The 26,468-nt window shown below is 39.4% G+C and overlaps 1 protein-coding gene across 1 annotated transcript in view; it reads right to left on the reverse strand.

Annotated features, from left to right (window-relative positions):
* Positions 1–26,330, reverse strand: part of KIN (Kin17 DNA and RNA binding protein) — a 36,938-nt gene extending 10,608 nt beyond the window's left edge. The window contains exons 1-9 of the mRNA XM_082647499.1: positions 26,182–26,330; positions 22,346–22,440; positions 20,102–20,145; positions 19,895–20,017; positions 18,866–19,047; positions 16,398–16,446; positions 15,379–15,436; positions 2,873–3,002; positions 659–709 (exon numbers count right to left, since the gene is read on the reverse strand). Coding sequence (XP_082503625.1) covers positions 659–709; positions 2,873–3,002; positions 15,379–15,436; positions 16,398–16,446; positions 18,866–19,047; positions 19,895–20,017; positions 20,102–20,145; positions 22,346–22,440; positions 26,182–26,295 — 846 coding nt within the window. The 5' untranslated portion in view covers positions 26,296–26,330. The remainder of the gene's footprint in view (positions 1–658; positions 710–2,872; positions 3,003–15,378; positions 15,437–16,397; positions 16,447–18,865; positions 19,048–19,894; positions 20,018–20,101; positions 20,146–22,345; positions 22,441–26,181) is intronic.
* Positions 26,331–26,468: the final 138 nt, after the last annotated feature.

Below are 26,468 nucleotides of genomic sequence, written 5' to 3' on the forward strand. Positions count from 1 at the left end.
TGGGAATAAAGACACAGACCTACTAGAGAATGGACTTGGGGACATGGGGAGGAAGAAGGGTAAGCTGGGACAAAGTGAGAGAGTGGCATGGACATATACATACTACCAAATGTAAAATAGATAGCTAGTGGGAAGCAGCGGCATAGCACAGGGAGATCAGCTCGGTGCTTTGTGACCACCTAGAGGGGTGGGATAGGGAGGGTGGGAGGGAGACGCAAGAGGGAGGAGATATGGGGATATATGTATATGTATAGCTGATTCACTTTGTTATAAAGCAGAAACTAACACACCATTGTAAAGCAATTATACGCCAATAAAGATGTTAAAGAAAAAAAAAAGCTGTTTTTACAACAAAGTACCTAACTGGGTATTCTTATAGCAAAAACTGAAAATAATTCCAGGCTTAAATTCAAATTTGTCCATACACAAATTTGGCATTAAACTCAAGAAACATTACTGGTCCATGAACATGAAGTAACCCTCTAATAACAATATAACAAATACTTACAGAGTAGATGCAAAGACAAGTCATTAAAGTTATAAATCTATCTACAGAATTTACAGATATTTAAGAAATTTAGTCATTTATACCAAATGCTATTTAAATCATTTGCTTAAAAGCACATTTAGAAGTAAGAAGCCCCAGCGGGATACGTACAGGCTGGAGCCAGTAATCTGTTCGGGCAGCTCTTTTCTTCTCCTCTTCAATCTGGAGGACGCATGAGACATTCATAAAATTACCTCTTTAAAATCCTCAATTTATTTCAAATAACATTCCTTTTAGCAAAAGAACACCATAAAACACACTTCACAGAAGATCGATATAATTTGCAATCTCTGATAAACACAAACCTTTTTTTGCAATTAGTTTTTGATTGAAAAAAAAAGCAACCTGGATTTAGGAAAATAAGTGATAGGCAAATCAACTGACCAAGAAGATAAACGTAAACAACCTCTATTGAGTCAATACTGCAACGCCACCTGCCAGCATTACTCTGCCCTATCCCTGCTTCCTCCCCTGGACTGTCATGCGCTGGAAAACAGGCGATGTTTTCAGGGGGCAAAAACATAACTCTTACAGACCAATTCAGCACAGCATAGTTGGGTATACAGATTGATGGCAAAGAGGAGCTTCCCTGTTTGATAAGGATAATAAAGCCTGTGAATGGAGGGGAAGAAAAACACAACCAGGAGAGAAGTAAATGAAAAGGTGACCAAAAGGAAAACGTGCTGACCAGCTGACCTGGCTGTATCTCACAACTTTTTCTTTCTCAACTGCTCAGTTAACCCTAAGTACCTACTTTCTAAGGGACTGAACAATGTCGCTCTTTGGTTGATTCAAAACCTCATCTTAATTCCTCCAACTTTCCAATATGAACAAAAAATATTCTAAACTTGGCATGGTTATATTCTAAGCAGGTAGATCTGGCTTTCCATTTTACTTTGAATTAGATTCAAAATGGCTTATAAGACCTCTGTGGTGTTGCCCCTGTTTCTCTCTCCAACCTCAAATGCCACCACTCTTGTGCTTACCATGCTCTAGCCACCTGGATCTTCCCTTTGGATGCTGAGCTAGAGATCTCCCCTGCCCTAGTGGGGGAACAAGCTATCTCCCCACTCCCTGCCCTCAGACCTCCTCAGCACATAGCATTTTGTAATTACTTATCCACTGGTTCACTTGGTCATGGAATGCCTCCTTCACTAGGGTGAAAGTTCTATGACATGCAGGGACTGTGTTTTTCTCCCTACTCTACACATGCAGGAGCTCACATGATGCCCAGCACGTAACAGCAACTCAGTATCTGCTGAATGATCGAATGACTACATCTCACAGCGTACACACGTTATATTATACTTTAAGCTTTTCTAACTGTCCTGCATTGTGTGAGGACTCAGTAACAGGGAAGACCAAACAGTTACTCCCATCCCTTGACAAATGAAGAAAAGGAATGAGGAGACCAGAGGAAATGATGTTACAGGGAAAAACGTTATCTTCTTGTACCCATTTATTCTTTCTCTTCGCCTTTTCTACTTATTTCATAAATTTATTGATAAGGGAAGGTGATGTGTTGGAAGGGAGAAAGGAATACTTAGGAATATATTAAGAACCTTCTGCAGAACGGCTCTAGAATCTCAGGTAAATTTAGAGCAAAAGTATAGCCCTAGATCTAGGTAATCATAGGTTTTCACTGATTCATCATATAAACTTGGCCATCAGGTTAAATCACATTAAAAATATGTCAGAGGGCTTCCCTGGTGGCGCAGTGGTTGAGAGTCCGCCTGCCGATGCAGGGGACATGGGTTCGTGCCCCGGTCTGGGAAGATCCCACATGCCGCGGAGCGGCTGGGCCCGTGAGCCATGGCCACTGAGCCTGCGCATCCGGAGGCTGTGCTCCGCAGTGGGAGAGGCCACAACAGTGAGAGGCCCGCGTACCGCGAAAAAAAAAAAAAATAATGTCAGAGCTTTCTCTCCCGGGTAGGAGGTGGTAAGTGGAAGTCAGAGGCAACAGGAGAGCCCAGGTTGGTGGGGGCATCCATGGAGGATGCCAATTTCACGAAGCCACCAAAGGTGAGCAGAGCTTTCATTTCTGGCTTCAATTACCACTGAGGTTCTCCTAAACTAACTCTATTGACCATAATTTCATGGAGTGTTTTGAAGACAGCACTTGAGGCAAGAAAATAAACCTATCTAAGGAGGTTCCAGCCTCATTCAGATGGAACTACACCTACGCTCTTTTTTCCTAACCTGGTATGAGCACATTTTTCTCACTTTATATTAATCTCATAATTGGTGAAACTATTTAACTTTCCTTGGTTGGAATCACATCCTTCCCCTAACAGCTAGAGTTGACAAGCACTTCATAAAGCGTACCTCCATGATTTCATCGAGTGCAGATTTCTTCTTCTTCTTTTCTTTTGACTGAGCTGAGCTCTGGGAAGATTCCTTCCGTTTCACCGATGCTGCGTTCCCTACTGTCTTCAGAGCACTTGGTCCCAAAGAACTGATGGGAAGAGGAACCGTGCTGTTAACAAAAACTGTGCAGAGACGCAGGCTTTATATAATGTGCAGAAGGAACAACACAGAAGAAATCTGTTATATGGTTAGCTTCCAACAGATTAGTCAAAACTACAAAGGGCGTGTCTATCACTTACAGGACCAGGAGCACCATGAGAAAATGGAACCCTTCCTGTCCCCCCACCTTCAGCTAGTGCCACTCTATCAGTGTGGCTGAGTGACGGGTGACAGCATTGGCTTCAGGGTTGGGGCCACCAGGGTTTGATCCTACTTCTGCTGGGACCTTGAGCAATTAACTTTTCTAAGCCTCATTTCCTCACATATAAACGGGGGTAGTAATGTGACCCAACTCTAGCTCGACCGGCAGGATTAAGTGAGATGTTTGTAAAACAGCTGGTAGAAGTCCAGCACATTGTTATCAGTTCTATTTCTTTAAAGCAAAGATCTCAACATCCAATTAAAATTTTTTTTATCGTTCCCAATTGCCTAACGTCGTCAGTGTACATTCTACATTTCTGAGTGTCATCATAAAATTGTCACCACAGGCCCCAGAATGCCATCCCTGATTTATTACGTATACTGGTCATTCTGAACAATCTGCTATTGACTGAGCCATGCCCTGTGCTTCAAGCTTTTGCAAATCTGCACATGCCTCTTTTATACCTAAAATAGTCTCTCCATTTATCTCCGTTTGTTGAACTTCTTTAAGATCCATTCTTCATGAGGCTTCTTGGAATTTGTTGTTTTTGAACCGCCATAGCACTTTGGGGCAGGCATCCCACTCCACCTGGTATGTAATCATTTGTATATATGACTCCTCTCTCACAGTAGGGGAGAGAATATATATATCCACATATATATATATATATTTTTTCCCCCCTGTAAAGTAGCAGTAACTATCTTGTGACTCAGATAAAATAGATGCTCCATTAATATTTGCTGACTCACTGAATATTATCAGTTTAATTATTTAATTTGTCATTCTTGTAAAATACAAAGAACACATATTTGCACAAAGCTACCATGGAAACAAGAAAAAAAGTGTGATTGATAGAAAATACAGTAGAGTTAATATTTTCCACTCTTTGGACCTTTTCCTTTAGGCAATTAAAGGCAGCATTAGCTCTATTGGCAGCCGGATGACTGTAAGGACTCCCAGTGGAGCCTGCAGTCAACTGAAATCCCTGCTTCTTATATGGGGAGGCTGCAGGTCAGGACTCCCACACCCTGTCTTCATGGAAGCCATTCTCTCTTTATCTAACTGGAAGGCTTTAAATTTACCCTTGCGATATTTCACTTACTAGGTTTTGTCCCATAATTCAATCCTCTGTCATATTTTTAAGTTCTAAGGTTTGTGACAACTGTAAATAATATACATTGGTTGTGAACAGATTAAGTCCAAATAAAGATAAACTCTTCAACGTGCTACTCAAAATAAATATGCTTTAGAGTTAAATGTACTTTGAGCTAGGAATCCACCGAATTTAGCAATAATTCCAGATCATAAACAACCACAATATGTCTATATAATAGGCACTAATAATCCCAGCAGAAGGATTACGTGGCTATTTTCGGGTCTAGTAATTACTTCTTCCTTACATGTTCATAAACCACCTATTTCCTACTATAATCACTAGGAAAAGCTAGCTACTATTGTGTTCTGAAGATTTTTCTCCACTTTTAGAAAAAACATTTGCTTATTTTTCTGCTTTCTGTGTCTTCTCACATTCTCCATGATTCCTCAAATTTTATCAACAGTGAGTCGTCAAACACATCTATAAATTACTCAATATTTTGGTATTTGTTTCAGCTTGGAAATTTAACCCAATTTAAAAATGGACAATAGACAATTCTCCAAAGATCTATAAATGGCCAGAAAGCACATGAAAAGATGCTTAACATCGCTAATCATTCGGAAACTGCAAATCAAAACCACAATGAAATACTACCCACACTCATTAGAATTGCTATTATAAAAAATTACAGAAAATAACAAGCACTGGCAAGGATGTGGAGAAACTGGAACCCTTGTGTAATTGCTGGTGGGAATGTAAAATACTGCAGCTGCTGTGGAAAACCTTTTAAAAGTTAAACACAGAATTACCATACAATCCAGCAATTCCACTTCCAGGTAAATACCCAAAGGAATTGAAAGCAGGGACTTGAACAGGTATCTGTACACCGATGTTCGGAAGAGCATTAATCACAAGAGCCAAAAGGTAAAAACAACTCAAATGTTCACTGACAGATGAATGGATAAACAAACTGTGGTCTATATATACAGTGGGGTATTATTCAGATTAAAAAGGAACGAAATTCTGATCCATGCCACAACATGGATAAACCCCGAAGAGCTTATGCTAAGTGAAAGAAGCCAGACACAAAAGGACAAACACGGTATGATTCCACTCAAATGAGGTAGTCAAATTCATAAAGACGGAAGAGTAGAACAGAGGTAACCGGGGGCTAAGGGGACGGGTCGTGGGGAGTTATTTTTTAGTGGGCTCAGAGTTCCAGTTTTGGATGATGAAAAGATCTGGAGATGGATACCGGCGATGGTTGCACAACAACGTGAATCTACTTAATGCCACTGAATTGTATACTTAAAAATGGTTAAAATGGACCATCTTATGTTATGTATATTTCACCACACAAGAAAACTAAACTGAATAGGAAAAATAAAGTTTTCTATTTAGCAAATGTATTCAGCATTACTAAATGATTAAAATGTGAGAATCATCGGGAATAAAAAGATGAACAGAACAGCCCATCAGGATCTCATGATGTAGTGGGAGAACAGATACGGAGGGCACTGCACGGAGAGAGAGCAGTAGATGCAAGCGAGGGTGAGACCACAGAGTGCGTAGGAGACAAATGGCTTAGCAGAGCCGCGGTGCAGATGGCAGGTGGTACGCCTGTAAACGTAACTAGAGGTTATCATATAGACGACGGCTTAAATTGCTGAAAGTCTTTAACAAGAGAAAGACATGGTAAGATTTGACGTTCAGAAAGATCCTTTCTGCTTGTGATATCAAGAATCTCTTAGAGGGACTTCTCTGGTGGCAGAGTGGTTAAGAATCTGCCTGCCAACATAGGGAACACGGGTTCAATCCCTGGTCCGGGAAGATCCCATGTGCCGCGGAGCAACTGAGCCCATGCACCACAACTACTGAGCCGGCGTGCCACAACTACGGAAGCCTGCACACCTAGAGCCCATGCTCCACAACAAGAGAAGCCACCACAATGAGAAGCCCACGCACCACAACGAAGAGTAGCCCCCGCGCACAGCAATGAAGATCCAACACAGCCAAAAATTAATTAAATTTTAGAAAAGAATCTCTTAGAGCTAAAATGAATAAATGAAAAATATAAAGAATGTTGATGAGACATGATGAAGGACAGTATTCTAAAAGATTAATAAAACGGATAATAAATTTGAATACCTCGTTGAAAAGAATATTCTAGAAAAACAAAAATTATACAAATGATAAAATTTGAGGGCTTTTCTGGTGGCACAGTAGTTGAGAGTCCACCTGCCGATGCAGGGGACACGGGTTCGTGCCTCAGTCCGGGAAGATCCCACATGTCGCGGAGCTGCTAGGCCCATGAGCCATGGCTGCTGAACCTGTGGGTCCGGAGCCTGTGCTCCGCAACGGGAGAGGCCACAACAGTGAGAGGCTCACATACCGAAAAAAAAAAAAAAAGAAAATAGGCAATTTGTTTCCAGCTTTGCTTTGTATGATAATCTTACACCAGCTGCTGTACCAATAATGCCCCTCCAGCCCAAAAAAAGATTCTAGTAGAAAGGTGAGAGATTGAGACAGGGTCAAATGAGGTTAAAATCAAGGCAGGAAATGAACAGTAACAGACTGGAAATGAAACGGAAGGCTTCTAGAACAGCCCTAGGATTCTGCTTTCAGTAACTGGAGTGAGCATGTGTGCAATTAAGAGACAGGGAAGCCACACCGAAGTGGAGTTACTGAGCTGATGAGTTGTGGCCCAGGCAGTGTTATTCATGTGTATGAACACAGCTGGAATCTTCATTAGTTACCTGTCAGACCGGGCCCAGTGCCAAGTCTTCCTGGAGACACGGAGGTGTGTGGAGGCCAGGCTGTGCCTGGAGATGGAAAACCAAAGACAGTGTGTGGCTGACAGGGTCTTGGTGTCCCGGCTGGGTGTCAGGCCTGAGCCTCTGAGGTAGGAGAGCCGAGTTCAGGACTTTGGTCCACCAGAGACCTCCCGGCCCCATGTAATCTCTATAGGCGAGAGCTCTCCCAGAGATCTCCGTCTCAACGCTAAGACCCAGCTCAACTCAACGACCCGCAAGCTCCAGTGCTGGACACCCCATGCCAAACAACTAGAAACACAGGAACACAACCCCACCCATTATCAGAGAGGCTGCCTAAAATCATAATAAGTTCACAGACACCTCAAAACACACCACCGGATACAGTCCTGCCCACCAAAAGACAAGATCCAGCCTCATCCACCAGTACACAGGAACCAGTCGCCTCCACCAGGAAGCCTACACGAGCCACTGAGCCAACCTTCCCCACTGCGGGCAGACACCAAAAACAACGGGAACTACTAATCTGCAGCCTGTGAAAAGGAGACCCAAACACAGTAAGGTGAGCAAAAAGAGAAGACACAGAAATATGCAGCAGATGAAGGAGCAAGGTAAAAACCACCAGATGAAACAAATGAAGAGGAAATAGGCAGTCTACCTGAATAAGAATTCAGACTACTCATAGTAAAGATGATCCAAAATCTTTGAAATAGAATGGAGAAAATACAAGAAATGTTTAACAAGGAACTAGAAGAACTAAAGAGCAAACAGACAATGATGAACAACCCAATAAAGGAAATTAAAAATTCTTTACAAGGAATCAATAGCAAAATAACTGAGGCAGAAAAAGGGATAACTGACCAGGAAGATAAAATAGTGGAAATAACTACTGCAGAGCAGAATAAAGAAAAAAGAATGAAACGAATTGAGGACAGTCTCAGAGACCTCTGGGACAATATTAAACACACCAACATTTGAATTATAGGGGTCCCAGAAGAAGAAGAGAAAAAGAAAGGGACTGAGAAAATATATGAAGAGATTATAGTTGAAAACTTCCCTAATATGGGAAAGGAAATAATCAAGTCCAGGAAGTGCAGAGTCTCACACAGGATAAGTCCAAGGAGAAACACGCCAAGACACATATTAATCAAACTATCAAAAATTAAATACAAAGAAAAAATATTAAAAGCAGCAAGGGAAAAGCAACAAATAACATACAAGGGAATCCCCATAAGGTCAACAGCTGATTTTTCAGCAGAAACTCTGCAGGCCAGAAGGGAGTGGCAGGACATATTTGAAGTGATGAGAGAGAATAACCTACAACCAAGATTACTCTACCCAGCAAGGATCTCATTTACATTTGACAGAGAAATTAAAACCTCTACAGACAAGCAAAAGCTAAGAGAATTCAGCACCACCAAACCAGCTTTAAAACAAGTGTTAAAGGAACTTCTTTAGGCAGGAAACACAAGAGAAGGAAAATACCTACAAAAAAACCCCCAAAACAATTAAGAAAATGGTAATAGGAACATACATACTGATAACTACCTTAAATGTAAATGGATTAAATGCTCCAACCAAAAGACATAGGCTGGCTGAATGGATACAAAAACAACACCAATATATATGCTGTCTACAAGAGGCCCACTTCAGACCTAGGGACACATACAGACTGAAAGTGAGGGGAGAGAAAAAGATATTCCATGCAAATGGAAATCAAAAGAAAGCTGGAGTAGCAATTCTCATATCAGAAAAAACAGACTTTAAAATAAAGACTATTACAAGAGGCAAAGAAGAACATTACATAATGATCAAGGGATCAACCAAAGAAGAAGATATAACAATGGTAAATATTTATGCACCCAACATAGGAGCACCTCAATACATAAGGCAAATTCTAACAGCCATAAAAGGGGAAATCAACAGTAGCACAATAATAGTAGGGGACTATAACACCCCATCTTCACCAATGGACAGATCATCCAAAATGAAAATAAATAAGGAAACACAAGCTTTAAATGACACATTAAACAAGATGGACTTAACTAATATTTATAGGACATTTTATCCAAAAACAAAAGAATACACTTTTTTCTCAAGTGCTCATGGAACATTCTCCAGGATAGATCATATCTTGGGTCACAAATCAAGCCTTGGTAAACTTAAGAAAATTGAAATCGTATCAGGTATCTTTTCAAACCACAATACTATGAGACTAGATATCAATAACAGGAAAAAAACCTGTAAAAAATACAAACACATGGAGGCTAAACAATACACTACTAAATAACCAAGAGATCACTGAAGAAATCAAAGAGGAAATCAAAAAATACCTAGAAACAAATGACAATGAAAACACAACATCCCAAAACTATGGGATGCAGCAAAAGCAGTTCTAAGAGGGAAGTTTACAGCAACACAATCCTATCTCGAGAAACAAGAAAAACCTCAAATAAACAACCTAACCTTACACCTAAAGCAATTAGAGAAAGAAAAACAAAAAACCCCCAAGGTTAGCAGAAGGAAAGAAATCATAAAGATCGGATCAGAAATAAATGAAAAAGATATGATGGAAACAATCACAAAGATCAATAAAACTAAAAGCTGGTTCTTTGAGAAGATAAACAAAATTGATAAACCATCAGCCAGACTCTTCAAGGAAAGAAGGGAGAAGACTAAAATCAACAGAATTAGAAATGAAAAAGGAGAAGTAACAACTGACACTGCAGAAATGCAAAGGATCATGAGAGCTTACTGCAAGCAACTATATGCCAATAAAATGGACAACCTGGAAGAAATGAACAAATTCTTAGAAAAGCACAACCTTCTGAGACTGAACCAGGAATAAATAGAAAATATAAACAGACCAATCACAAGCACTTAAATTGAAATTGTGATTAAAAATCTTCCAAAAGACAAAAGCCCAGGACCACATGGCTTCACAGGCAAATTCTATCAAAGATTTAGAGAAGAGCTAACACTTATCCTTCTCAGACTCTTCCAAAATATAGCAGAGGGAGGAACACTGCCAAACTCATTCTATGAGGCCACCATCACCCTGATACCAAAACCAAAGATGTCACAAAAAAAGAAAACTACAGGCCAATATCACTGATGAATACAGATGCAAAAATCCTCAACAAAATACTAGGAAACAGAAACCAACAGCACATTAAAAGGATCATACAGCATGATCAAGTGGCGTTTATCCCAGGAATGCAAGGATTCTTCAATATACACAAATGAATCAATGTGATACACCATATTAATAAACTGAAGGAGAAAAACCATATGATCATCTCAATAGATGCAGAAAAAGCTTTTGACAAAATTCAACACCCATTTATGATCAAAACTCTCCAGAAAGTAGGCATAGAGGGAACTTACCTCAACATAATAAACGCCATATATGACAAACCCATAGCCAACATCATTCTCAATGGTGAAAAACTGAAACCATTTCCTCTAAGATCAGGAACAAGACAAGGTTGCCCACTCTCACTGCTACTATTCAACTTAGTTTTGGAAGTTTTAGCCACAGCAATCAGAGAAGAAAAAGAAATAAAAGGAATCCAAATCAGAAAAGAAGAAGTAAAACTGTCACTGTTTGCAGATGACATAATACTATACACAGAGAATCCTAAAGATGCTACCAGAAAACTACTAGAGCTAATCAATGAATTTGGTAAAGGAGCAGGATACAAAATTAATGCACAGCAATCCCTTGCATTCCTATACACTAATGATGAAAAATCTGAAAGAGAAATTACAGAAACACTCCCATTTACCATTGCAACAAAAAGAATAAAATACCTAGGAATAAACCTACCTAAGGAGGCAAAAGACCTGTATGCAGAAAACTATAAGACACTGGTGAAAGAAATTAAAGATGATACAAACAGATGGAGAGATATACCATGTTCTTGGACTGGAAGAATCAACATTGGGAAAATGACTATACTACCCAAAACAATCTACAGATTCAATGCAATCCCTATCAAACTACCAATGCCATTTTCCCAGAACTAGAACAAAAAATTTCACAATTTATAATGGAAACACAAAAGACCCCGAATAGCCAGAGAAATCTTGGGAAAGAAAAATGGAGCTGGAGGAATCAGGCTCCCTGACTTCAGACTATACTACAAATCTACAGTAATCAAGGCAGTATGGTACTGGCACAGAAACAGAAGTATAGATCAATGGAACAGGATAGAAAGCCCAGAGATAAACCCACACACATATGGTCACCTTACCTTTGATAAAGGAGGCAGGAATATACAATAAAAAAAAGACAGTCTCTTTAATAAGTGGTGCTGGGAAAACTGGACAGCTACATGTAAAAGAATGAAATTAGAACACTCCCTAACACCATACACAAAAATAAACTCAAAATGGACTAAAGACCTAAATGTAAGGCCAGACACTATAAAACTCTTAGAGGAAAACATACACAGAACACTCTACATAAAACATAAATCACATAAATCACAGCAAGATCCTTTTTGACCCACCTCCTAGAGAAATGGAAATAAAAACAAAAATAAACAAATGGGACCTAATGAAACTTAAAAGCTTTTGCACAGCAAGATGAAAAGACAACTCTCAGAATGGGAGAAAATATTTGCAAGTGCAGCAACTGACAAAGGATTAATCTCCAAAATATACAAGCAGCTCATGCAGCTCAATATCAAAAAAAAAAACCAACCCAATCCAAAAATGGGCAGAAGATCTAAACAGACATTTCTCCAAAGAAGATATACAGATTGCCAACAAACACATGAAAGGATGTTCAACATCATTAATCATTAGAGAAATGCAAATCAAAACTACAGTGAGATATCACCTCACACCGGTCAGAATGGCTATCATCAAAAAATCTATAAACAATAAATGCTGGAGAGGATGTGGAGAAAAGGGAACCCTCTTGCACTGTTGGTGGGAATGTAATTGATACAGCCACTATGTAGAACAGTATGTAGGTTCCTTAAAAAACTAAAAGTAGAACTACCATATGACCCAGCAATCCCACTACTGGGCATATACCCTGAGAAAACCATAATTCAAAAAGAGTCATGTACCACAATGTTCACTGCAGCACTATTTACAACAGCCAGGATGTGGAAGCATGCTAAGTGTCCATCGACAGATGAATGGATAAAGAAGATGTGGCACATATATACCATGGAATATTACTCAGCCATAAAAAGAAACGAAACTGAGTTATTTGTAGTGAGGTGGATGGACCTAGAGTCTGTCCTACAGAGTGAAGTAGGTCAGAAAGAGAAAAAGAAACACCGTATGCTAACACATATATATGTCATCTAAAAAAAAATGGTTCTGAAAAACCTAGGGGCAGGACAGGAATAAAGACAGAGACGTAGAGAATGGACTTGAGGACACAGGGAGGGGCAAGGGTAAGCTGGGACAAAGTGAGAGTGGCATGGACATATACATACTGCCAAATGTAAAATACATAGCTAGTGGGAAGCAGCCACATAGCACAGGGAGATCAGCTCGGTGCTTTGTGACCACCTAGAGGGGTGGGATAGGGAAGGTGGGAGGGAGGTGCAAGAGGGAGGGAATATGGGGATATATGTATACATACAGCTGATTCACTTCGTTATACAGCAGAAACCAACACAACATTGTAAAGCAATTATATTCAATAAAGATGTTAAAAAAAAAAAAAGAGACAGGGAAGCCCAAAGGAAAAACAGAAGTGAGAACTGAGTAACCTTTGTTCCAGCAATGGGGAAGCAGGGCTTATCTTTGTGCCTCACACAGCCTAAATTATCCATTTTTGATATCTAGATAACTTAGTTAATTCTGGGTTTTAAATATATAAGAGATATAAATCAACAGGAAAATAAATCCCAACCTCTAAAAAAATACACCATAATTTCAGAAAAAGAAAACTTAGATAGTCTCTCCATTGTATTATCTGCAACACTATTTTCACATTATTATAGACAGTTGAGACTGAAGTCACAGAACTTGGTCAAATAGAACTAATGTTTTTACTAAATCACAGTTTGGCATAGGGATGTAATAGGTTGAATAGCAGACCCCCAAAGCTATCAGGTCCTCATCCTTGGAATCTACAAATGTCACCTTATTTGGAAAAAGGGTCTTTACAAATGGGATTAAATTAAAGATTTTAAAATGAGATTATTCTGGATTATCTGGGTGGGCTTTAACTGCAACCACATGCATCCTTTAAGAGGGAAGCAGGGACTTCCCTGGTGGTGCAGTGGTTAAGAATCCGCCTGCCAATGCAGGGGACATGGGTTCGATCCCTGGTCCAGGAAGATCCCACACGCTGTGGAGCAAATAAGCCCGTGAGCCACAACTACTGAGCCTGTGCTCTAGAGCCCGCGAGCCACAACTACTGAACCCCACGCGCCTAAAGCCCAAGCTTCGCAACAAGAGAAGCCACTGCAATGAGAAGACCGCGCACTGCAACGAAGAGTAGCCCCCGCTCGATACAACTAGAGAAAGCCCACGCGCAGCAACGAAGACCCAACACAACCAACCAACCAACCAAATAAATAAATAAATAAATAAAAATAAAATTAAAAAATAAATTTTTAAAAAAAGAGGGAAGCAGAGGGGGATGACACACAGAGGGGAAGGTGATGTGAAGATAGAGCAGAGATAAATCTGAAGGGATGCAACCCAAAGCCCAGGAATGCCTGCAGCCACCAGAAGCCGGAAGAGGTGAGTAACAGATTCTCCCCAGAGACTCTGGGGGGAGCACAGGCCTGCAGACACCTTGATTTTGGCTCAAGGATACTGATTTCAGAACTCTGGCCTCCAGAGACAGAATCAATTTCTGCTGTTTCAAGCCAACTAGTTTGTGGTAACTTGTTACAGCAGCCATAGAAAACTAACATAAGGGCGATCAATTTGGGGCCCAGTGGGACCAATCTCAGCATTCATCTACACTTAGGAATAACAACTAATAAAGGAAAACAGAAACACATAAGGGTCCAAAACTATATGGCATGTGTTAAGATATACTGCAGTCTGTCTTTCTGGTCACATCACAGCAATATTTTGAAAAGAAATTTTCTTTTCAAATGTACCATATATAGAACCCAATTAACCAATTTCTTCATGATATCTAATATAGATGTTACTACTGAAACACTTTGATCAAAGTTAAGACAGTTGGCAAGTCATCCTGAAGCAGTTAGGCACTGCTGACTCAGACTGCCCATCTCCTTCAATTCTCCTAGACACTTATTTAGTCGTGCAAATAACCACTAGCCTGTAAACCAAAAAGAAAAAAAACTCCCACCAACAAAAAACTGAGTTAGGTTAAATAAGCACCATGTGGAATATTAAGTAAAACAGCAAATCACCCAGCTTAAAACTAAATTCCAGTAGATACTGAATATACAGTGCCCTTCTGAATATCCTGTCTGATTTATCTTTTCACCTCCATAACCAAACTGAATGCACTGCACATCATAAGTACTGCACAGATATTCGGTGAAAGAATATATGAGAACTGCAAGAGAAGAGAACATGAAAAGTAGATATAAATACCTGACTACGTGCCATACCAGGGCTTGAAAAATTGCAGTTGAGGGCCAGATCCAGTCTGCTGCCTGTTTTTATAAATAAGATTTTATTGGAACACAGCCAAGCTCATTCACTTATGTATCATCTATGGCTGCATCCTCGCTCTGAGAGCAGAGTTAAGTGATGACAAAGACACATGGCCAACAAAGTCTAAAATATTTACTATGTGGCTCTTTATAGAAAAGGCTGGTCAAGTCTTGCTCAGTACCGCACCATCTAGAAGGGAAGGCAATTATTACTGAGTGTCTACTAATGCACTTATATTCTACTAGGTGCTAAGGAGATAGTTGAATAAGTTAGTCTCTGTTCTCAGAAGATCATAATAGAGCAGGTAAAACAAGAAGTGTGTACTCCAGTTAACAAACTTGATAGTGGGCTATGACAGAAAACTGAATAGTATTGCCATAGCACAGAAAGAACCTTTAAGTGGAGAAGCTTTCAGGGAGAAGCTAATGTTTACCATGTGAAGCATTTAATGAAAATGAGCTTTTCCTTAAAAGATATAATCAGCTCATCATAGGCAAATAAGAAAAAAACCAGTTCCTAAGAAAATAAAACAAAACAAAACAATCACTAAACAAAAAGGAAAAAGAGATGAAAATAAAAACCAGAAAAAAATAATTCACAGTTCTGCACCTTTTAAAATGTAGTAATCAACATTTCATCAAAATTTTCAGGTTCTAAGATACCTGTTCACATAGCTCACCTTGATTTGGAAGATGCTCCTCCTGAACTACACGCTCCTTTATTCAAATTAAATGTAACTGGAAGAAAAGAATTGGTATTCCATATATATTTCAGGAAAATTATAATAAAACATCAGATATAATAAAACAAAATTATAATGAAAATTATAATAAATATCACAATGCAGCTATGTAGAAATTCATGGACATTTTGAATACATGAGAGCTGGAATGCTCCTACCCAGAGATCATAAACTCCTGTAAAATATACTGGACTGATGCTTACAGAGCTGGGAAAGACCATCACATGATGTAGCAGACAGCCTTGGCCACTTCCCCACTCCACTGCCCCTCTCCCCTTGGTAACAGGAATCCAATTTTGTTTGGGTGTCCATACCACTCACGTATGGCTTGGAGGACGCTACGGTCTGAAGGTTTCTGTCCCCTCCTAAATCCAAATGCTGAAAACCTAATGCCCAAGGTGATGGGACTAGGGGGTGGGACCTATGGGAGGTGATTAGTAAGGCTCTTTGGTCTAAACCAATGAAAATAATTCCACTCCCTTTCCAAGTGACTATTTTTGAGGTGGACATGTGATACAGTCTGGTCAATGACATTCAAAAGGAAGTCTGCTGGTGGGAAGAAGGTCTTCTAGGAAAAGTTTCCTTGCTCACAGGGGACTCCAAAGGACAGAGATGCTCTCCGTCTTCTTCTGGACAATACTGGGTCTGCATATGATGGCTGGACTGCCGGCAGCCACCTTGTGTCCAGCTACTGATAGTGTGGCATCCGGAACCATCCTACCTCTGGGACTCTTGGTATGGCAAGGTATTTCCTTATTGTTTAGGCTCATTTTACTCAGTCTGGTTACTTGTTGCTGTAGGCATTCCATCCAATTCATTGTTATCACCTTTTCATTTTACTGAGGAGAATAATCCAGACAGATAACACCTCTTGCTCCCAAACATGTTGCTAGTTTTTGGCAGAGCCAATACAAAAGCATCCATATTAAAAAAGGAAGAAAGAAAAGTAAAACTACCTTTTTCTTCATCATTTTCTCTGCTTAATTCCGTAAAAACAGGGACTTCCTTTAAAAAAAAAAAAAGTTTGAAGGTTTGGTTCACAACTGCATTTACCATCAATATTCAATAGTCCTTAATTATGACTTGCTACCTAAAATGGTTAAGATACTAATTAAGAAATTATATGTATTGCAAATATTCTCCAATAAAGAATTATTCTACGGGGGGAAAAAAGTAGCTTTTCTGTACCGAACTGCAGAAGTTTACCTACATTTTTATTTCTATTACAATTTAAGCAGGAAACAGCAACATAAAGCAATAAACTCTAGGAATCTTAGCTAGAGGATTACTTTAAACAGCAAAACCTTTCTCTTTTGTAGTACGCTTTTGTGTAATGATTAAGGGTCTAAGACTGACTCGAAGAAGACTATGTATAAAAGCCTCCTCTGCCACCTATGAGCCTTGTCATCTCGGTCAATCTCATCATCTCCCTGAAGGCTCAATCATTACATCTTTAAAGTAGGGATAACCTACATGTTTAGAGTTATGATAAGGGTTAATTAGGATAATATAAATAAAACACTTAGCATAGTGCCTGCCATAGTGTTTGATAAATGTTAATTGTTGTTACTACTGATAAATAAGAAGGATGACCTTGAGATCTAGCTAAAATATTTTGTTAGGTAATGTCCATATAGGATTTCACAAAGGAACACAAAAGAACATGATCTTACTTTGAAAAAATTGATAAGTTTAAATGTAGAATGAGGAAGCACTGATCAATAGAATTTCCCCTGCTTTTTGGGTAAAGATACTGTTTACACCAGAAAAGTACAATTAACTTGAAGGTTTTAGCAATATTAAGCTAAAATGTTACAGAGCAATAATGTTATTCCAAAAAGTAAACCTCTTTCCTCAGTACAAGATGTGAATACTTTGTGATTTCCACGATAGGAAGTTATAATATTTTCTCTATTGAAAATGAAGATTTAAATTTTTAAAAAGCAAGAGAATAAAAAGCTTTCGGTCTTAAGGAGTTTAAATTTCACATTTACAGCAGTTTAAGCACTGTTCCTGTTTTAATTTAATGTAGAAAACTTCTAAAAGATTGTGTGACAATATGCATGTTAATGTAAGTAACGTAACACACACTCACTCTCTCACTTATCAAAGAGTTCAATCAACATGGTACAAAAGTTGATTCACAAAGTGATCCTCACTGATATCTTAATTCTCATCGCCTGCTACTTCCTGCATCACTCTGTACTCAACGGCTTATACAACATGTGCTCAACAATGATCAGAGCAGCTGTATTCATAATAGCTAAAAACTGGAAACGAGCCACATGCTTCTCAACAGGAGAATGGATAAATAAATTGTATTATATTCGTAAAATGAAATACATCAATCAAAAAAAAGAGTGAAGCACTGATAGGAAAGGATGTACACGAACTACACATACAGAACATTATGGTGAGCTAAGGAAGCCAGACGCAGAGAGAACTGGATGATTCCATTCCTACAAAGTCCAAGGGCAGACTAAACTAACCAACAATCAATAGTATATCAGAACAGTGCTTTCTTCTTAGAGGACAAGGAATATTAATTGGGAATGGGCATGAGGGAACCTTCTAGGATACTAGAAATGTTCCATATCTTGATCTGAGTGGTGGCCACATGGACTACCTATCTATTGCTCCATCCATCCATCCATCTAAAGACACATACATATGTGAACGTTCATCGAGCTGTAACCTTAAGATTAATGCACATCATCCACTTCACTTCATGTGTGCTACACCACAATAAAAAGTTTTTAAAAATACTAAATGGCTAGTAGTTTCACATATACACACTAGGCTGTATTTTCCTGCTCACACACAACTTCTAGTATGTAAGCTCCTTGAGGGCAGGGATTTTTATCTTTGGTCCACTGGCTGTATCCCCAGTGCCTAGAAGAACGCCTGGCACACAGGAGGTGACCAATAAATGTCTGTTGGAATAAATGCCTTGATCTAGTTATTCTAACACCTGAACCAACTTTATCATGCTTTCCCTTCCCCATCTACCTGGATTTTACCCATTAATTCCTCAAGACTCCTCAGCCTAGGGGATGTAGCTACCTCCAAATATTCTAGGTCCTCCCCAGGCTGGAGCAAGTGCCAGCCCTCTGTGTTCTCACACACTGTGTTCATCCCCAGCGCTGCATTAATTATAATCAGTTGAAACGCTCTGTTTATGTCTTTGCCACTAGGTACTGACTCTATTTTAGAGATGAGGAAACTGAGGTTTAGAAGATTCCATAATTACACAAACTTGTGAAGTCAGTAAGTCAGGAATGGACCCAGGTTTGTCTCAACTCCACAGCCTGGACTTTTATACTTGGCTATGCCCTTTCTCCTACAAAACTCGTTCAAGGCTTAAACAAACAAGCGATTTTGCTTCTTCAGACCTTTGTCTATTGCCTCTCTTGATGATGCCCACCTGCTCTCTCCCCTCCAGACCTCTTCTCACTTGTTCTTGAATAAATTTGGCAGTTTTTTCTTCATCATCAAGGTCCTGCTTCTTCTTCTTCTCTAGTTCCAGCTGCCGGCGGATCGTCTCAGGGTCCCTATCTATATACTGAATATACCAGCCTTTTGGTGTTTCGTCCACTTTGCACAAGCCTTAAAAAAAGTAATGGATTTAAAAAAAAAAAAAAAAACAGTAACGGACACTATAATTTTGAATACAATCAAAGCTGAAAGTACATATAAATGTGGTCTCTCTCTGCAGTATTTACTCATTCATTCAAATACACTCATTCAAACACATTCAAATACACAAATTCATACAGCACGTGAATTTTCCATATTTACAGTTAGTGACATTTAGACTTTAATTGGAATATTTTATCTCTTTAAAGAGAAAAGAAATATTATTTTGATTTTTGACTACGTTGAGGCAACACATTTAAACAAGGAAAACATTAAAAAAAAGCATTATCTTGCTTAGCAATTATTCAACTGTCTCTAAGTACTTAACATCCACTGAGTACAGGATATTCTAACTTAACCAAGCAGAAATCTTCCCCAAAATGGAATAAAGAAACACACTCAATAACTAATACCCTGATACAAAATTTCTTTCTCTGTTCTTTTCCTGAACTTTCCACCCTATTAGAAATGGAAAAAGAGGCAGCAAATTTAAAAACTGCCTTAAGAAGGGGTAACAAAAGTTTCCAAAAGTGCAACGAATGTAGTGGGAAAAGTGGAAGAGGATGGGTACTGGTCCTTAACCTAACGAGTGGATGCTTCAGTGATGTACCTTTGCACTGTTGAAAAGAATCACTCCAGACGCTCTTACACACCTGCAGCGCACAAAATCAATCCTGGAAGATTATGCTCCTCTCTGCCAGTTTCTAATTGCCCTACTCATCCTCTTTTTCATAAATTTACACAGAAAATATGATCATTCTCTCCCTCCCTGCAGCACAGCCATATAACAACTGTTCACATCATGTCTTGTTCTTACCTTCTCTGCCCAGCCACTTAGTAAAATCTGTCAGCGTCTCCCACTGCGTGGCGTTCATGTGGATATGCTCTCGGTGGCTGATGTACTCATTGTAAACGATGTTGTTGTGAACCCTCTTGGTTCCTAAGAAGAAATTAGGACACTGCTGACCCTGAGCAGATTATGAGATTATAAAGTCATTATGTGCACAAGACTTAAGATACTTACCAAAGCGTCTCCTGAGAAGTTCTAGGAAGTCATTTCGGAATTCCCTAATAAAGCAGGGAGGGAAAGCATTAAGGTGATTTCTACAAATACATAGCATCACCTTCCTGAAATTTAAGCCATCATACAGTTTGCATGAGCACATGATATATAAAACATTTACATTAATATCTGTTCCGAACTTTTAAAAACTGAACAAGGGAAAAATCCTGAAAGATTACAGCTTTCAAGAATTAAAGTTAAAAGTCAAGTTGGAGTTGGAACTTTTTGTCTTGGTAAAGGTGGCACAGCAAAAGTGACCACACATGTTTGGAGCGGATTCTTCATGGAGTCTCAGTGCTACTGAATGTGGCATAATTATCCCATTCTATTGATAATAAAACATGAAGTTGGCACTTAATGTGTCCCTCTGAGCTGAGCACACTATGTTAAGTGACAGATAAACATAGGTGAATAAGATATACATTCTGACCAAGACGTTTACAGGTGAAGAGAAAGAGAAGGATGTTCCCATCTGGCACAGAGACATGAAAGTATCACTTGATATTTGAGAAATGACAGACATATAGACAATAGTTATTTCAAATTAAGTATTCAGTAGATATTTTCTCAAAAATAAACAAAGTGAGCCTGTCAGGTCAAGAAAAACAACTGACAGTATTTGTTGCCAATGATAAAATTTGAGCTTTCAAGCAAAAAATGTGAATTCTGGTAAACTAGTATCCGCCACCATGAGTCTGACATACTTCCCAATACTTAAAGATGTTTCTGACAGCACTGAGTTGACATTAGTGAATATGATTTTATGATATTGCATAATAAAATGTATCACCGTTCAGAATTTCAGAATACCTGTGTAACTCAATGAAGCAATATTTTCCAAATGACTGATGTGTGATGTTACAAAACCATACATGGGTACAAGATCCACTTCAAGTAAAAGATCACATGGATTTTAACGTCATAGAGTACAAAAGGTTTGCTAGGGGCTTCCCTGGTGGCACAATGGTTGGGAGTCCGCCTGCCAATACAGGGGACACGGGTTCGTGCCCCGGTCCGGGAAGATCCCACATGCCGTGGAGCGGCTGGGCCCGTGAGCCATGGCCGCTGGGCCTGCGCGTCCGGAGCCTGTGCTCCGCAACGGGAGAGGCCACAACAGTGGGAAGCCCAAGTATCACAAAAAAAAAAAAGAAAAGGTTTGCTACATGGTTTCTGATTCCACATTGCAACTAATCTTTAAGAAACTACCACGCCATTGTGTTTCAATGTAGTATCATAGAAGAATAGCCAAAATTATGTGAAAAGGCTATTAAAATACTCCTCCTGCTTCCAACTACACATCTATGTAAAAGCTGGACTTTCTCTATGTATTTCAACCAAGCAACATTTCAGAAGAGAATGAAGGTAGAAGCAGATGTGAGAATACAACTGTGTTCTATGAAGACAGACACTGAAGAGATTTGCAAAAATGTAAAACACCACCACTCTTATTTTTTTGTGTGCTTTTTGTGTGTTGGAAAATATAGTTAATTTTCATGTAAAAATGTTATTTTAACTGTAATAGGCTTATATTGTGATTTTAAATGAATAAATTTTTTTTAATGTCTCAGTTTTAATCCCTAATTTACAAGCTATAACCCACATAAACAAAAGTCTTTGGGGTTTAATACCAAAAGGTCTAAAACGCTGGAAAGAAAGAAAGGGATGGAGGCAAGACTAAATATTAATTGTAATAATAATAATTAACAGCTAATATTAATCGAGTACTGACCACTCTTCTAAACACTTTCAAAGTATTAACTCATTTAATCTTCGCATAAACCCTATGAAGGAAAGACAATACTTGAAAGGTACAAAACCTACAGATGAGGGAACTAAAGCACAGAGAAACTGTATAAGTTCACCCAAAGTCACACAGCTCCTGAGTGGAGAAGCCCAGCTCTGAAGGACTTAATGACAAGCAGTCTGACTCCAGACGTGTGCTCTTAGCCACAATTGTTTTAGACTGAGCAATGGTTTTTCATATGTTTGAAGTGAATGGAAGAAAGACTGATTTGTGAGACACACTTTTTTAACAATTCCACACAATGATAAACTGTCAAAACAAAAACTGAGCACAAAGATAATACAGCTATCACATTAATACGTAAGGAATAAACAGAGCTTCCAATATATTAAATATTAAGCATCTATTAAATGTCCAACTGAATAAAGCTTATGATATAAGGATGGCTTTGAGTTACTTACTCTGAAAAATAATCCATAAACTGCTGAGGATTTTCTGAAGCCAGCAACAGTTGTCTCTGATGAGATTCGGACATACAATGACACTTAAAGCCATTCTACAAAAATGTAAAGGTAGTGGTTAAATCTTGATTTAGCTCATTATAATAGGCCCTAAATATAAGTATTTAATTAAATCCTAAAAAGCTGCTCTTCGATGATAAATTGTAAAAAATAATCAAGTCACTGGCTGTAGGCACCCTATCGTTCTAAAAAAATTTTTTTTATAAAGTTGAGTTTTGCAACCCTGCTAATCAAAGAATCCCAGAAGATTAAAGAGACAGAAAAATCCTGCTTTAGAAAACAGACATTAGTAGCAAACATTACAGGGCACAGTAACAGAAGAGTGATTTTATTTTTTGACTCAATTTAACAAATTCCTATTGGGCACCTACTTCATACAAAGTGTTATGCAAGCGTTTCGAGTACTACAACACGGTAAAATGGGTCATTAGTGAATTTCCATTAAGGAAACTATTTTCACTCACTTTCCTATACTTTAGCTCATTACCCAAAATACACTTGCATTTTATACATAAACCTTATTTTATCATACTAAATCTGTATCTTCTTCAGATGATTGTAAAAAACATGCAAGTTTTGACTTTGTGTCTATTCTACTTAACATTTGAACCTGATTCTCCACTAGTAAGAGAAATGAAAAATGTGCCTCTCCTCTGTCTCCCCCATCTTGGTGAACAGCACTGTCCTGTACCGTCACCCGGCCAGGACCCAGGACAGCATCCCAGAGTCCTCTACCTCTACTCAGCACTACGTCTACTCCGCCGACCTAATAACTTACCCAGTCCCTCGGCTCAATCCTATTGCCACTGCCCTGATTTCAACACTCAGTCTTGCTTAGAGCAGTTTCCTAATCTTCAGTCATCCACAGATGCCTACACAATTCTTGCCTCTTCTGTGCCCTACCTATGCATTACTCTTCCTTAACTGCGTCTTAAAAGGAGACTTGATATCAGTCTCATAAACGAAAAACCAGCACCACTTCCAATAAATTACAAATAAATCAGTAAGATGAAAGCAAAATAATGTTATTAAATTCTAGAAACTCAAGGGAGTGGATGGGCAGGAGGGGAATACTCCGGATCTGACCTCCCTCCCCCTCATTCTTCCGGTATTAGAGACAGAGACAGGGGAGGGGGCTTGTAGGGCTCAGCTTCTCCTCCCCTAGGCAGGGAAGGGCAATGAACAGATGTGAGGGCAAACAGGTCAGAATCACCCCAAGTGTCTTACTCTGAAAAGTAGTAATTAAAAGAGAGAATCAAATGTGTCTTCTCTTTCCCTGAGGAATTCTATTTTAGGATAACATTTGAGGATAACCAAATAACCCTAGTTAATGAGAAAAAGCTCATTTTTTCAAAAGAATGGTGGTCAACAATAAATGTAAAAAGAACTAGAAAAATAACCACTTTTCAACTTCTAATGAAATAAGTGACTCAAGCAAAGATGTTAAAACACATGAGTAAAAGGCTGATGGGAAATTGGAGCTATAGGCACGATTCCACACTCCACTAGTATTTGTTACCAGTTCCCCCATAGTTACTTGCTCTTGCAAAGGGGAAAATATTACTTTCCAACATTACTTTACAGGCTGTCAACTGTACTCAATTTTCTTAGCACTACCAGACATCATGGGCTTCCTTATTTGATGCAATGTGATATACACAGGGTCACCTATCAAGGATTCTGCTCCCAAATATTTAACCTGAACCTAATCAAGCCTTCAGACCTAAGTTCCAGTTTACAAAAACTACAAGAGTTAGAGAAAGAAGACGAACGACAACCACAAGAAAAGTTAATTGTTACAGGGGGAATCCTCTAGGATCATTACTGGCCTAGCCTCTTCAAGTCAATGTCAAGAAAAACAACAGAGGGGAAGGGAGGGAATTCTATTTTAAATTTAAAATTGAGAGAGAATTAAAAGTCCTAACACCCGACACCACAGAGATTTTTAGGGCAATGCAACTATTCTGTATGATACTATAATGGTGGATATTTGTCATGATACATTTGTCCAAAGCCACAGAATGTTCAACACCAAGAATGAACCTTAATACGAACTATGGACTTTGGTGCTAATGATGTGCCAATGTAGTGTTACTGATTGTAACAAAAGTACCATTCTGTTGCACCAGGCTGATGGTTGGGGATGGTACATGTTGAGGGCAGGGTGGGTACGAGAAATCTCTGTACCTTCTGCTCATTTTTGCTGTGAACCTGAAACTGCTCTAAAAAATAGTCTATCTTTTTAAAAGTTCAAATAACCAAATCCAATGTATAGCTTTTGACTGGATCTGGGTTTTTTTGTTTGTTTGTTTTTGTTTTTACTTTATTTTATTCAGATATAGTTGATTTACAATGTTGTGTTAATTCCTGCTGTACAGCAAAGTGATTCAGTTTTTTATATATATATACATACAAACATATATAATTTTTTCATATTCTTTTCCATCATGGTTTATCACAGGATATTGAATATAGTTCCCCATGCTAAAAAAACTGTTTAAAAAGCATTTATGGGAACAATTGAGAAAATGTGACTATGGAGTATGCACCAGACGATATGAAGAAATATTTATTAATTTTGTTACATGTGATGACATATATTGTGGCTATATAGAAAAATATCCTAATATTTTAGAGGAGCGTATTTAAATATTTATAGGTGAAATACCCTGATGCTTGTAATTTACTTTACATATTTCAGAGAAAAGGAAACATGGCAAAGTATTTAAAATGTTAAGTGAAACTTAAAGCGTTAAATCTGGGTAGTGGATATATGGATGTTCCCGGTACTAGTCTCTAGTTTTCTGTGTAAGAATTTTACCTTGACTAGTAGTAAAGAGAAATGAAAGAGAATAACTGTATCGATGTTATTCAACGTGAGGCCCACCTAAAGTATCTCATCTCTCCCTTGCAGAAACACTGGATTATACTATTACAAGTGCCCAGTGCTCTTCCTTTCCTACCCAATTCAATCTCCAGAGAAAAACGTGATCCTGTCACTAGCCTGCTCTCAATTTTTCCAGGTGCTTCATCATCCATCTAAATAATGGGGAAAAATGTAAACTCCACAGCACAGCGAAGTTTTTTCAAGATCTGCTCAAAGACCCCTTGAGCCACCTTACACATAATTCACTCATTTAAAACTCACAACAATCCTACAAGTAGGGACACTTACTATTCTCACTTTTCAGATAAGTAAACAGGCAGAGACAATGTGACTTGTCGGCTTCCTAATTCTGATTCTGACTCCAGAGGCCACATCTCACTCGCAATAACATCTTAGTCCTGGCACATGGCAGGTGCTCGATAAATGCTTGTTAGGTGACTAGTGTGCAAGAGCTTAGTTCTCCTTTTTCATCTGATCCCGAAAAGAGGCGTACACCCTGATCATGTCTAAGAGCCACGTCAAGTCCGAGACGTCTGTTACTGTCACTCCCGGGCGTCCGGCTCGGCACTGTTCACCCTCCGTTTCTTGACGACTTGAGTGGGGTCACTTCTCCGAGGGCTGCAAAACCTTTTCTTACTTCACTTCTTTTTTGGGGTTAGACTGGGAAACAAGGAGGTGTCAAAGGCCACTGGTTCCCCGCCAGGACGGGGGCTGAAGGGAAGGACGGCCCTACTGAGTTGAGTCCTTCACTCACCCTGCGCAGTCCCCACGACTAGGGACTGGAGACCCAGGCCCTCACCCCGGTGTCGGGGACCTCAGCCTGCATCTCCAGCGGGGTCCCTCCGGGGAGAGGAGGGGGTGGACACGGGGCCGCCTCGGGCCCGCTTACCTCGTCCCGGCACTGCTTCTGGCACATCTGGCAATACCAGCGCAACTTCTGAAGCCCCTTGGACTTGATCCTGTTGGCGATGGCCTTAGGGGTAAGAAAATCTGATTTCCCCATCGCGCCCTCCGCAGCAACAACTTTCCACAATCCAGAGCCTGGTTGACCGGAAGCGGAACAGGGCTGGCGGGGGTGGGCAGGACAAATACTCTCGGCTAGTCTGAAGGAGGTGGGGCTTCGGAAGCCTGGGCACCACCCCCCCCAACGCTCGCGAGGCTTCGTTCCATCCTGCG

The sequence above is a fragment of the Grampus griseus genome (assembly GCF_964374135.1).
Source record: "Grampus griseus genome assembly, chromosome: 2".
NCBI classification, from domain to species: Eukaryota; Metazoa; Chordata; class Mammalia; order Artiodactyla; family Delphinidae; genus Grampus; species Grampus griseus.